This window comes from Solea senegalensis, unplaced genomic scaffold, assembly GCF_019176455.1.
Source record: "Solea senegalensis isolate Sse05_10M unplaced genomic scaffold, IFAPA_SoseM_1 scf7180000016124, whole genome shotgun sequence".
In the NCBI taxonomy this organism is placed as follows: domain Eukaryota; kingdom Metazoa; phylum Chordata; class Actinopteri; order Pleuronectiformes; family Soleidae; genus Solea; species Solea senegalensis.
Genome location: NW_025321603.1, coordinates 1 through 13,600, shown reverse-complemented (window position 1 = coordinate 13,600; position 13,600 = coordinate 1). Strand labels below are relative to the sequence as shown.

The 13,600-nt window shown below is 42.0% G+C and overlaps 4 protein-coding genes across 4 annotated transcripts; all 4 read right to left on the bottom strand.

Moving 5' to 3' along the window:
• Window positions 1–6: 6 nt before the first annotated feature.
• LOC122762836 (protocadherin gamma-A11-like) lies at window positions 7–2,506 on the bottom strand (the record flags this gene model as incomplete). The annotated part of the gene is made up of 1 exon (XM_044018025.1): window positions 7–2,506. A coding segment is annotated over exon 1 (2,382 nt), but the record flags the coding sequence as incomplete, so codon positions are not given.
• An 869-nt stretch (window positions 2,507–3,375) lies between these two features.
• LOC122762835 (protocadherin beta-15-like) lies at window positions 3,376–5,896 on the bottom strand. Its single transcript, XM_044018024.1, has one exon. It carries the CDS (start codon window positions 5,779–5,781, stop codon window positions 3,376–3,378), a length of 2,406 nt encoding a protein of 801 aa, XP_043873959.1. The 5' UTR covers window positions 5,782–5,896.
• A 1,710-nt stretch (window positions 5,897–7,606) lies between these two features.
• Window positions 7,607–10,172, bottom strand: LOC122762837 (putative protocadherin beta-18). Its single transcript, XM_044018026.1, has one exon. It carries the CDS (start codon window positions 10,163–10,165, stop codon window positions 7,607–7,609), a length of 2,559 nt encoding a protein of 852 aa, XP_043873961.1. The 5' UTR covers window positions 10,166–10,172.
• Window positions 10,173–11,027: 855 nt separating this feature from the next.
• On the bottom strand, window positions 11,028–13,592 carry LOC122762838 (protocadherin gamma-A11-like; the record flags this gene model as incomplete). The annotated part of the gene is given in 1 exon segment (XM_044018027.1): window positions 11,028–13,592. A coding segment is annotated over 1 exon segment (2,331 nt), but the record flags the coding sequence as incomplete, so codon positions are not given.
• Between the last annotated feature and the right edge of the window lie 8 nt (window positions 13,593–13,600).

Genomic DNA, 13,600 nt, shown 5'->3' with positions numbered 1-13,600 from the left:
CCCTACCTCAGAGGTCTCAAACTCTTCAAACGGATCAACAAAGTCACTGGGACTTTTCCTCAGAGTCTGGTCAGCAGGCAGTGTGTTGTCATTGTAAGATGTCACAAACTTAAAGTCACTGGTTCTAGATCCTGTTGTCAGGTAGGCGTCATAATTGTAAGTGCTGCGTAAAGTTCCTGTGCCGTCAACATCTGCGTAATTAGGAGGGAGATAAGCGCTGGGGATGGCGACTGCTCCGTCAAACAACAGTCTGGGCTTTCTCCTGCGACAAAACCTCACACCCATGATGATGATGATGAAGGTCAGGAAAAAAGTGGACACAGACACCAGTGCGATGATCAGATAAGATGTCAGTTTGGAATTCTTCTCATCATAAGAAATGTCCTTCAGTTCTGTCACCTCAGCCAAGTTATCAGAAATAATTAAATGCATGGAGCAGGTGGCAGAGAGAGAGGGCTGTCCGTTATCTTTCACCGCAACAATAAGGTTCTGTTTCATGCTGTCAGATTCAGAAATGTCCCGCTGTGTCCTGATCTCTCCACTGTGGACACCTATAGTGAAAAGTCCCGGGTCAGTGGATGTAACTATATGATAGGACAGCCAGGCGTTCTGTCCGGAGTCCGCGTCCACTGCTATCACTTTGGACACCAGAGAGCCTCCGTGTGCAGCTTTGGGGACCAGCTCAGTCATGAAGGAGTTGCCCTCGAGGGCGGGATACAGTATCTGAGGAGAGTTGTCATTCATATCAGATATGAAGACACTGACGATCACGTTACTGCTGAGTGGAGGAGAACCGTTGTCTCTCGCCATCACCTGGACTTTAAAGCTCCTCAACTGTTCATAATCAAACGATCTCACAGCGTGGATCACCCCCGTGTCTCCATTCACTGATACATAGGAGGACACTGGGGCACCGTTCACCTCACCAGGTAACAGAGAATAAATCACTGTACCGTTTTGTCTCCAGTCGGGGTCTCGAGCAGTAACGGAACATAAAGTGGAGCCAGGTTTGTTATTTTCAGTCACATATGCGCTGTAGGACTGTTCCTCAAACACAGGTGGGTTGTCGTTGATGTCAGCTACAGATAACTGAACAGTTTTAGAGGAGGACAGAGGTGGAGAGCCCTCGTCAGTGGCACTGATTGTAATGTTGTAATCAGACACTAGTTCACGGTCCAGTTGTCCTGTGGTCACCAAAGAATAATAGTTTTTAATCGAAGGAACTAACTTGAAAGGGACATTTTGCTGAATGGAGCAGTGGACATTTTGGTTAATGTTCGAATCTTCATCCTGCACGTTAACGATGCCCACCTCTGTACCAGGTGACACGTTCTCAGGTACGGGATTAGTTAGCGATTTCAGGTATATAACTGGAGCGTTATCATTAATATCATGAACATCTATAATAACTTTAGCATATGACGTTAGTCCTAAACCATCCTTAGCCTTCACTCTCATTTCAAAAGAACTGATTTCTTCAAAGTCAACCTGACCAGTTAATGTGATTACTCCCGTTTTGGAATCAATAGAAAACACATTTATATCATTATCAGACACGTGACCAAACTGATATGTCACATCTCCATTCACGCCTTCATCTGCATCAGTAGCACTGATATTAATCACTACAGTATCAGGAGGAGAGTTTTCAGGCAGACTGGCTTTATAGACGGTCTGGCTAAACACTGGAGCGTTATCATTAGCATCAAGCACAGTGACGTGTATGACTACGGTACCTGATCTCTGAGGAGAACCACCATCCAAAGCTGTCAGAAGCAAATTCATCTCTTTTTCTTTCTCTCGATCGAGTTTATTTTCCAAAACAAGTTCAACCTTGTTACTATCAACAGCTAGAATGAAATTATAATTATTTTGTAGGCTGTATCTTTGCACCGCATTTTGACCAATATCTGCGTCGTGGGCCTCCTCAATGGAGAAACGGTTACCCTTGTCTGCTGACTCTCTTATTTCCATTTCAATCAAATCATCGTTGAATTGCGGGCCGTTGTCGTTTACATCTTGAACATGTAGACTAACACGATGAAGCTCCAAAGGGTTTTCTAACACTAGATCTGCTTTCAAAACGCACGACGGTTTCTTGCCACAAAGGTTTTCTCTGTCAATTCTCTCAGATGTGATCAAATCTCCGGTGTTCACATTCATGTCACCATATCGTTTTCGACTTCCACCAAAATCAACACGGGCCTGTCGGGAAGAAAGTGTCTTCAAATCAATACCGAGATCCTTCGCTATATTTCCAATAACATATCCTCGTTTAGTTTCCTCTGGAATAGAATAACTCAGGTCTCCATGAACGAGATGCAGCATCAGAAAAATGCAAACGAGGAGAAAGACCGGACGAAGGCTTGCGAATCCTTTGTGTCCCATCTTGACACAAAAATTGTCCTCGGCTTTTGTTCAAATTACTGCCAAGAGTGAAACAACAAATGGATCCAAGTACTCCAACACTACTGTCCCAGGTGCAAAAATAACATGCTCGACGATACAACAGATTATCTCTCGAATAAGGAAACATACACAACCGATAAAATGCAGTAGTGGGTGGAGTGGATAATGTATATTTTCTGTCAGCCAACAGCGACCCCATGAGTGCATTTCCATCTCCACATCCACAATGTTAGGAAATATTCCACAAATGTATTTTTTTTTTTTATCCAGCTTTCAGGATGATAACAAATCTCTCACACTGATTTACTACATAGTAAATTAAACCAGGTCTAGTGTATTATAATATTTTGTTATTATTATCCTTAATATAACTACTAGTAGTATTTGTATTATCGTGTATGACTTAATAATATGTTATTATCGTAAGTGGACAGTAGGACGAAAAATAGACATATGTTACACTATTGTTATGTTCACGGTAGTTTGGAATCACCTGTGTCTCCACAAAGACAAGCTGTGTCATAATCTTGACTTCATGGCTACAATCAGAATTATCTGTGTCCATTAAAGTGACGCAGGGGAGAAAAGATTAGGTGTGTGATTAAAAGCAGCATTCACCAAATACAATAATAATCATGGACCAAGTCAAAATTAAGTGCAGAGATTTTGTGACATTATGCGAAGACATTGGTGCCTGACAATAACTACTAAATAATTCATCATGAAACTTTGAGGGAAATTGCTAAGGCTTTCTTATATCACTCACAGAACTTATTGAACGTCACTGCGAAAAAGACCCACATAAGGCATCGTTGAGTGTGTTCGGCATGAGGGGGGTTGTACAAACAAATGATTCATGAAACAAATAGTTCACTTTAACATAACACAAAGCGGTTTTGACTGTCTGGCAAATGTATTAAAGAAAACGTGGATATCAAACCAAAACAAACTCGAGTGACGAGGAGTTTAAAAGGCCCCTACCTCAGAGGTCTCAAAGTCTTCAAACGGATCAGCAAAGTCACTCGGACTCTTCCTCAGAGTCTGGTCAGCAGGCAGTGTATTATCATTGTAAGATGTCACAAACTTAAAGTCACTGGTTCTAGAACCTGTTGTCAGGTAGGCGTCATAATTGTAAGTGCTGCGTAAAGTTCCTGTGCCGTCAACGTCTGCGTAATTAGGAGGGAGATAAGCGCTGGGGATGGCGACTGCTCCGTCAAACAACAGTCTGGGCTTTCTCCTGCGACAAAACCTCACACCCATAATGATGATGATGAAGGTCAAGAAAAAAGTGGACACAGACACGAGGGCGATGATCAGATAAGAGGTCAATTTGGAATTCTTCTCATCATAAGCAATGTCCTTCAGTTCTGTCACCTCAGCCAAGTTATCAGAAATAATTAAATACATGGAGCAGGTGGCAGAGAGAGAGGGCTGTCCGTTATCTTTCACCGCAACAATAAGGTTCTGTTTCATGCTGTCGGATTCAGAAATGTCCCGCTGTGTCCTGATCTCTCCACTGTGGACACCAATAGTGAAAAGGCCCGAGTCAGTGGAAGTAACTATACGATAGGACAACCAGGCGTTCTGTCCGGAGTCCGCGTCCACTGCTATCACTTTGGACACCAGAGAGCCTCCGTGTGCAGCTTTGGGGACCAGCTCGGTCATGAAGGAGTTGCCCTCGAGGGCGGGATACAGTATCTGAGGAGAGTTGTCGTTCACATCAGATATGAAGACACTGACGGTCACGTTACTGCTGAGCGGAGGAGAACCGTTGTCTCTGGCCATCACCTGGACTTTAAAGCTCCTCAGCTGTTCATAATCAAACGATCTCACAGCGTCAATCACCCCTGTGTCTCCGTTCACTGATACATAGGAGGACACCGGGGCACCGTTCACCTCACCAGGTAACAGAGAATAAATCACTGTACCGTTTTGTCTCCAGTCGGGGTCTCGAGCAGTCACAGAACATAAAGTGGAGCCAGGTTTGTTATTTTCAGTCACATATGCGCTGTAGGACTGTTCCTCAAACACAGGTGGGTTGTCGTTGATGTCAGCTACAGATAACTGAACAGTTTTAGAAGAGGACAGAGGTGGAGAGCCCTCGTCAGTGGCACTGATTGTAATGTTGTAATCAGACACTAGTTCACGGTCCAGTTGTCCTGTTGTCACCAGAGAATAATAGTTTTTAATAGAAGGAACTAACTTAAAAGGGACATTTTGCTGAATCGAGCAGTGGACCTGTTTATTATATTCAGAGTCTCTGTCCTGCACGTTAATGAGGCCCACCTCTGTACCAGGTGTTACGTTCTCGGGTATTGGGTTGTACACCGACTTCAATGATATCACTGGAGCATTGTCATTAACATCAGTGATATCAATAATCACTTTAGCTTCTGAAGAGAGCCCATAACCATCTTTGGCTTCAACAAACACTTCGTATTTGTGTCCCTCTTCATAATCTATGTCACCTGTCACGCTGATCTCTCCTGTTTTCTCATCCAGTGAAAAAAGCTTTCTTGATTTATCAGACATTCGACTAAATTCATAAGTGACCTCTCCATTAACACCTTCATCTGCATCTGATGCACTTACAGTGATAATTTTGGTTTTCATAGGTGAGTTTTCTGGTATTGTGGCTGTATATACGGCCTCAGAAAAGACTGGGGTGTTATCGTTGGCATCAAGTACAATGACGTGTATGATTACAGTGCCGGATCTCTGTGGAGAACCACCATCCACAGCCGTGAGCAACAATTTCATTTCCTGATGATCCTCTCGGTCTAACTCCTTATTTAAAACCAATTCACCATATTTCCTACCAGCACTTGTCGTCTGAATACTGAAAACAAAGTGGGGGTTGTGTTGTAAATCGTAGCTTTGAACAGAATTCTTGCCTATGTCTGCATCGTGGGCTGCATTAATGCGATACTTGGCTCCTCTGTCGGCCGACTCTGTGATTTCCAGCTTCACTGTATCTTTCGGGAAAACGGGTGCATTGTCGTTTATGTCCTGTACCTGCAGAGACAGCCGGTGTAACTCCAATGGATTCTCTAATAGCAGATCGAATTTAAAAACACACGAAGGCTTTTCTCCACAATGCTCCTCTCTGTCGATTCGCTCTGCAACCAATAAATCTCCACTTTGAAGGTTAATTTCGCAATATTTCCCGTCGTTTCCCTCCATGTCAACACGCGCTTTGCGATGAGACAGTCTGTCCACCCCCAGCTTGAGATCTTTAGCAATATTTCCAATAACAGATCCGCGCTTCAGCTCCTCCTGTACAGAATAGCTCAGATCTCCGTGTGCGTACAGCACCATGACAAAGAAAAAGACAAATCCGCAGCCTGGAAAAATACACAGTCTGTCCATCATCCTAAAACAATGTCTTGTGTGATAATTTCCAATGTTTAAACGACGGTATTCGATCCGTGTATCTGCCTTGTGATGAATTTGTCGACTTTGTTGAAGGCGGTATTAGGGTGGCCGATCCCAATAATGGAGGCTGTGCAAAGCAGACTCAACATAAGACTCCTTTGCTGGTATATACTGACACCGTGAGTTTAGATTAAACATAGCAGTTTTACAGAGGTGATGTGCCTCTTCGTGACTTGAATATTTAAATGAATAAACCCTTCAATGTGATAAAGGGGACTGTATCTAGGCATTCTATATATCTACTTATTTTCCTTTTATCATAGTGGTCTCCAAATAGGGCGTCTTCTTCCAAAATACTCTACCTCTAGCCTTTATTTGCGATACCACCAAAACGGCATTCACTAAATGTAAATATCTGACAGTAGCTGAAAGCTAAAAAACGCAAACAATATATATATTTGTGACGTAATACTCTGCCCCCAACTTCAACTGAAAAGCACTTTTTTGCACAGGACAAAATATAATCAGGGTCATATGTTGCATATAAACAAAAGAAAGAGTAAAAGGACAGTCTAAAATTCACACTAAATAGTTAAAGAAAAACGTTTTAAGATATAAAACCAAGTTTGAGAACGAAGATAATGGGGACAATATAATTATAAACAAACTATTAAAAAAATTAACTTGCTATAGATGGGCATGAAGCCAACAAATACTGTAGTCTCACTGACAACAATACAACTGATGCCAATGTCAATGCAGTTTCCCTTATTCTAATTTCTACTTCACCAAGAAGTAAAACTCAAAGTCATAACAGCTTATGTCAATTGTCACACAGCTCAATCAACGCTGGCAAATTAAAAAGTAATATGGAATGTTTGAAAGGTGGACAATAGAATACATTTGAAGTCATCCATAAAAAATAAATGATTAGCTGTAAACTTCAGCACCATGGACAGAGACCAAATGTAAAAGTTGAAGCAATTTGGCAAATACAGACAGAGAGATCCATGGTGGCTTCCTTGTGGTTGATATACAGTATGTACAGCTAAAACAAATTAATATGACAAAGGTCAAAGCTTGACACAACACAAACGATAGAGGGCATATGTCATCAAACTTAAGCATCAGTCTTGAAATGCATCACCAAAGTCAGTGGGACTTTTGCTCAGTCCGGTCTGCAGCAGGCAGTGTGTTGGCAGTGTGAGATGTCGAGGAGTATCATAATCATGAAGTTCCAGTTCAAGATCAACATCTGTGTAATTAGGAGTGAGATAAGCGGTATGAATGGGCTCACTCTAACAAAACATTCTCTAGCTCGAGCTTCATCAATATACAACTCTGACGGCAGAACTCACAGGAGTGATATCCAATTTGTATTGGGTACTAAAGACGGGGTTGATGTAATTCCTCAATAGAATAATAAATACAGTAAAAAGAAAGTGTAAAACAAGTGAAATGCCACTGATTTTCAAATTGTTACCAATTTGATATGCAATTTCTGTTTGGTTTCTAATTCATAAAAAGCAAAACTTACACATAATGTGGTGGATGTGAATTGTCAAAGAGTAAATATTTTCTTATACAAGCCAAAGAGATAAAGTGAATAGTTATTTGAAATAGCTTACACCGCAGCAGTGACCGCAGTTCAGCACCAATGACGGAGAAAAAATGTAATCAACAGACACTGGACACGTGCAAACGAAGAAAACAATCCAAATGTTGATATTTATCATGCCAGGTACTTGTTCAAACTAAACAAAACGCTGAGTGAAGCAGCAGACACATCTCCTTAACCATGAAGTGCAAAAAAATGTTTACATCAACGAAAGATGAAACATGTTCCTACCTCGAGAGAAGAATCACAATCTCCAAACACATCAGCAAAGTCACTGGGACTTTTCCTCAGAGTCTGGTCAGCAGGCAGTGTGTTGTCATTGTAAGATGTCACAAACTTAAAGTCACTCGTTCTAGAACCTGTTGTCAGGTAGGCGTCATAATTGTAAGTGCTGCGTAAAGTTCCTGTGCCGTCAACATCTGCGTAATTAGGAGGGAGATAAGCGCTGGGGATGGCGACTGCTCCGTCAAACAACAGTCTGGGCTTTCTCCTGCGACAAAACCTCAAACCCAGGATGATGATGATGAAGGTCAGGAAAAAAGTGGACACAGACACCAGTGCAATGATAAGATAAGAAGTCAGTTTGGAATTCTTCTCATCAGAAGAAATGTCCTTCAGTTCTGTCACCTCAGCCAAGTTATCAGAAATAATTAAATACATGGAGCAGGTGGCAGAGAGAGAGGGCTGCCCGTCATCTTTCACCGCCACAACAAGGTTCTGTTTCATGCTGTCAGATTCAGAAATGTCCCGCTGTGTCCTGATCTCTCCACTGTGGACACCTATAGTGAAAAGTCCTGGATCAGTGGATGTAACTATATGATAGGAGAGCCAGGCGTTCTGTCCGGAGTCCGCGTCCACTGCTATCACTTTGGACACCAGAGAGCCTCCGTGTGCAGCTTTGGGGACCAGCTCAGTCATGAAGGAATTGCCCTCGAGGGCGGGATACAGTATCTGAGGAGAGTTGTCATTCACATCAGATATGAAGACACTGACGGTCACGTTACTGCTGAGTGGAGGAGAACCGTTGTCTCTGGCCATCACCTGGACTTTGAAGTTCCTCAACTGTTCATAATCAAACGATCTCACAGAGTGGATCACCCCCGTGTCTCCGTTCACTGACACATAGGAGGACACCGGGGCACCGTTGACCTCACCAGGTAACAGAGAATAAATCACTGTACCGTTTTGTCTCCAGTCGGGGTCTCGAGCAGTAACGGAACATAAAGTGGAGCCAGGTTTGTTATTTTCAGTCACATATGCGCTGTAGGACTGTTCCTCAAACACAGGTGGGTTGTCGTTGATGTCAGCTACAGATAACTGAATAGTTTTAGAGGAGGACAGAGGTGGAGAGCCCTCGTCAGTGGCACTGAATGTAATGTTGTAATCAGACACTAGTTCACGGTCCAGTTGTCCTGTGGTCACCAGAGAATAATAGTTTTTAATCGAAAGAACTAACTTAAAAGGGACATTTTGCTGAATGGTGCAACGAATCTGTTTGTTTTTCTCTGAGTCTCTGTCCTGCACGTTAATGATGCCCACCTCTGTACCAGGTGTCACATTCTCAGGTATGGGGTTAGTCAGTGATTTCAGGTAAATAACTGGAGCGTTATCATTTACATCAGTGACATCTATTATGACTTTAGCATACGATGTTAATCCCAAACCATCTTTGGCTTCAACTGTCATTTCAAAAAAACTTGTTTCTTCAAAGTCAATTAAAGCAGTAACTGTAATTATTCCTGTATTGGGATCAATAGAAAATGTATTAATTTCGTCCTCAGACATGTGTCCAAAGTCATATGTCACAACTGCATTTACTCCTTCATCTGCATCAGTAGCACTGACAGTAATCACTACAGTATCAGGAGGAGAGTTTTCAGGCAGACTGGCTTTATAAACGGTCTGGCTAAACACTGGGGCGTTATCATTAGCATCCAGCACAGTGACGTGTATGACTACGGTACCTGATCTCTGAGGAGAACCACCATCCAAAGCTGTCAGAAGCAAATTCATCTCTTTTTCTTTCTCTCGATCAAGTGTATTTTCTAACACGAGTTCAACCTTGTTAGTGTCAATAGCCAGAATAAAATTATCGTTCTTTTGTAGGATGTATCTTTGAACCGCATTTTGACCTATATCCGCGTCACGGGCCTCCTCAATGGAGAAGCGGGTACCCCTGACAGCTGATTCGCTAATTTCCATTTCAATCAAATTCTTTTTTAATCTTGGTGAATTGTCATTTACATCTTGAATATTAAGACTAACACGATGAAGCTCCAAAGGGTTTTCTAACACCAAATCTACTCTCAAAACGCACGACGGTTTCTTTCCACAAAGGCTTTCTCTGTCAATTCTCTCTGATGTGACCAAATCTCCGGTGTTCAGATTCATTTCACAGTACCGTTTGTGTGTCCCCTCAAAATCAACACGGGCCTTTCGGGAAGACAAAGTCCTCAAATCAACACCGAGATCCTTCGCTATATTACCAATAACAGAGCCTCGATTCATTTCTTCGGGAATAGAGTAACTCAGGTCTCCATGAACGGCCTGCAGCGTCAGAATAAAGCAAACGAAGCAGAAGATCAGACGAACCGCTAAAAATCCTTTGTCTCCCATCCTGACAAAATAAGGATCCTCCGCTTGTTCAATTTCACAGTCACGGCGAAACAAGAATGAAATCCAAAAAGAGTAAACAATCCGACACGCTACATCAATGTATGCAAAGAAAATGTTCGTGAACAACAGATCCTCTACACAAAACATGCAACTGATTATTGTATTGAGGCTGGAGTGGGAAGTGTACTGTATATTTTCTGTCAACCAACAGCGACACCATGAGTATAGCGACATATTCACACCTGCATGTGTTTTTAATTTTCTTCACAATGGAGGAAGTGGTACTCCCAGCGTTTATGTCAGTCAACAGTTTGACCAGAAAGTGCGACAGCGGAACTAATAACTCAGACAGGCAAACAGTGAAAGGATACACTTATGTCGTTATTTTTTTTAACCCCAAACAATGACAAATTCTTAAATGTCTTCAGTCGTTTTGAATCAAAAGTAACGTTGTTGAACGTAGCAAACTTCAGCACCATGGACAGGGAGGGCGTATACTCGGACTTTACATCAAAGTACGACTGTCAAGTATAAAAAAGAAAAAGTATACGTTTCAAAATCACGCATATTTAGTACCTTCAATACATAAAGATCTGCTCCACAAATTTCTATATGCTTCTTGGTAATTGATTGATATTTGTTACTATTTTATCATGATTTCTAACTGATTGTGAATTGTTATTAAACCTTCTGAAGTTGTACAATTTTAACTGAAGTTATTAAAACAGTAGTATTAATAATAACCAGAACAGAGAACAATAATTATAATAATAATAAGAAGAAAAAGATTAAAAGAAAGCTTACGTTAATGTTTTTATCATGTCATATCACCACAGCGAAAGACAAAACAAAAACCCACTATATCGTTTCATGAACAGTAGTTCTGAACGATGGACATCAATATGCTCGTGCACAGAGGCATAATCAACCATAGGAGCAGCAGAAAGTCAATTAGATGATAATTTAAAAAAAGATATGTAACGGTGGTGACCCATAAAAACGTCCAACATCAAAATATTTCCATGAAGCCCTTTATCTAGTGCAACAGAACATCACCATATCACCAACTCATTTAAGGAAAACTGAAACCATTGTGGAAGAAATTAACATAGAACAGAAATGGGGGAATCGCTACCATCATGGATCCAAGGTTTTACTTTGTGAAATCATATTGAGAAATATAATCAAACAAAAAAAAACACTGACAAACAAGCAAAACACTAAAGAAACCAAGCCTTATGAATCAAAAACGGAACAGCAGATGTGCCATGTACTTTAAAGCTCCTACCTCAGAGGTCTCAAAGTCTTCAAACGGATCAGCAAAGTCACTGGGACTTTTCCTCAGAGTCTGGTCAGCAGGCAGTGTGTTGTCATTGTAAGATGTCACAAACTTAAAGTCACTGGTTCTAGAACCTGTTGTCAGGTAGGTGTCATAATTGTAAGTGCTGCGTAAAGTTCCTGTGCCGTCAACATCTGCGTAATTAGGAGGGAGGTAAGCGCTGGGGATGGCGACTGCTCCGTCAAACAACAGTCTGGGCTTTCTCCTGCGACAAAACCTCACACCCATGATAATAATGATGAAGGTCAGGAAAAAAGTGGACACAGAGACGAGGGCGATGATCAAATAAGAAGTCATTTTGGAATTCTTCTCATCAGAAGAAATGTCCTTCAGTTCTGTCACCTCAGCCAAGTTATCAGAAATAATTAAATACATGGAGCAGGTGGCAGAGAGAGAGGGCTGTCCGTTATCTTTCACCGCAACAATAAGGTTCTGTTTCATGCTGTCAGATTCTGAAATGTCCCGCTGTGTCCTGATTTCTCCACTGTGGACACCTATAGTGAAAAGTCCAGGTTCAGTGGATGTAACTATATGATAGGACAGCCAGGCGTTCTGTCCGGAGTCCGCGTCCACTGCTATCACTTTGGACACCAGAGAGCCTCCGTGTGCAGCTTTGGGGACCAGCTCAGTCATGAAGGAATTGCCCTCGAGGGCGGGATACAGTATCTGAGGAGAGTTGTCGTTCACATCAGATATGAAGACGCTGACGGTCACGTTACTGCTGAGTGGAGGAGAACCGTTGTCTCTGGCCATCACCTGGACTTTAAAGTTCCTCAACTGTTCATAATCAAACGACCTCACAGCGTGGATCACCCCCGTGTCTCCATTCACTGATACATAGGAGGACACCGGGGCACCGTTCACCTCGCCAGGTAACAGAGAATAAATCACTGTACCGTTTTGTCTCCAGTCGGGGTCTCGAGCAGTAACGGAACATAAAGTGGAGCCAGGTTTGTTATTTTCAGTCACATATGCGCTGTAGGACTGTTCCTCAAACACAGGTGGGTTGTCGTTGATGTCAGCTACAGATAACTGAACAGTTTTAGAGGAGGACAGAGGTGGAGAGCCCTCGTCAGTGGCACTGATTGTAATGTTGTAAGCAGACACTAGTTCACGGTCTAGTTGTCCTGTGGTCACCATAGAATAATAGTTCTTAATAGAAGGAACTAACTTAAAGGGGACATTTTGCTGAATGGAGCAGCGGACCTGTTTGTTTTTCTCTGAGTCTCTGTCCTGTATGTTAATGAGGCCCACCTCTGTACCAGGTGACGCGTTCTCAGGAATCGGGTTAGTCAGTGACTTCAGGTATATAACTGGAGCATTGTCATTCAGATCAGTAACATCTATTATAACTTGAGCATATGATGTTAGTCCTAAACCATCTTTAGCTTGCACTCTCATTTCAACAAAACTTGTTTCTTCAAAATCAATCAAACGAGTTACTTTAATTCTTCCAGTTTTGGAATCGATAGTAAATGTATTTATTTCGTCGTCAGACATGTGACCAAATTGATATGTCACATCTCCATTCACTCCTTCATCTGCATCAGTAGCACTGACAGTAATCACTACAGTATCAGGAGGAGAGTTTTCAGGCAGACTGGCTTTATAAACGGCCTGGCTAAAAACTGGGGCGTTATCATTAGCATCAAGCACAGTGACGTGTATGACTACGGAACCTGATCTCTGAGGAGAACCACCATCCGAAGCTGTCAGAAGCAAATTCAACTCTTTTTCTTTCTCTCGATCAAGTGTATTCTCTAACACAAGTTCAACCTTGTTACTATCAACAGCGAGAATAAAGTTGTTGTTATTTTGCAGGCTGTACCTTTGAACCGCATTTTGACCTATATCTGCGTCATGGGCCTCCTCCATAGAGAAACGATTACCCTTGTCAGCTGACTCGCTTATTTCCACCTCAATCACATTTTCTCTAAATTTTGGCTAATTATCATTTACATCTTGTATATTCAGAATAGCACGATGAAGCTCCAGTGGGTTTTCTAACACCACATCTACTTTCAAAACGCACGATGGTTTCTTGCCACAAAGGCTTTCTCTGTCGATTCTCTCTGATGTGACCAAATCTCCGGTGGTCAGATTAATTTCACAGTACCGTTTTTGTGTCCCCTCAAAATCAGCACGGGCCTTTCGGGAAGACAAGGTCCTCAAATCAACACCGAGATCCTTCGCTATATTACCAATAACTGAGCCTCTTCTCATTTCCTCAGGAATAGAATAAC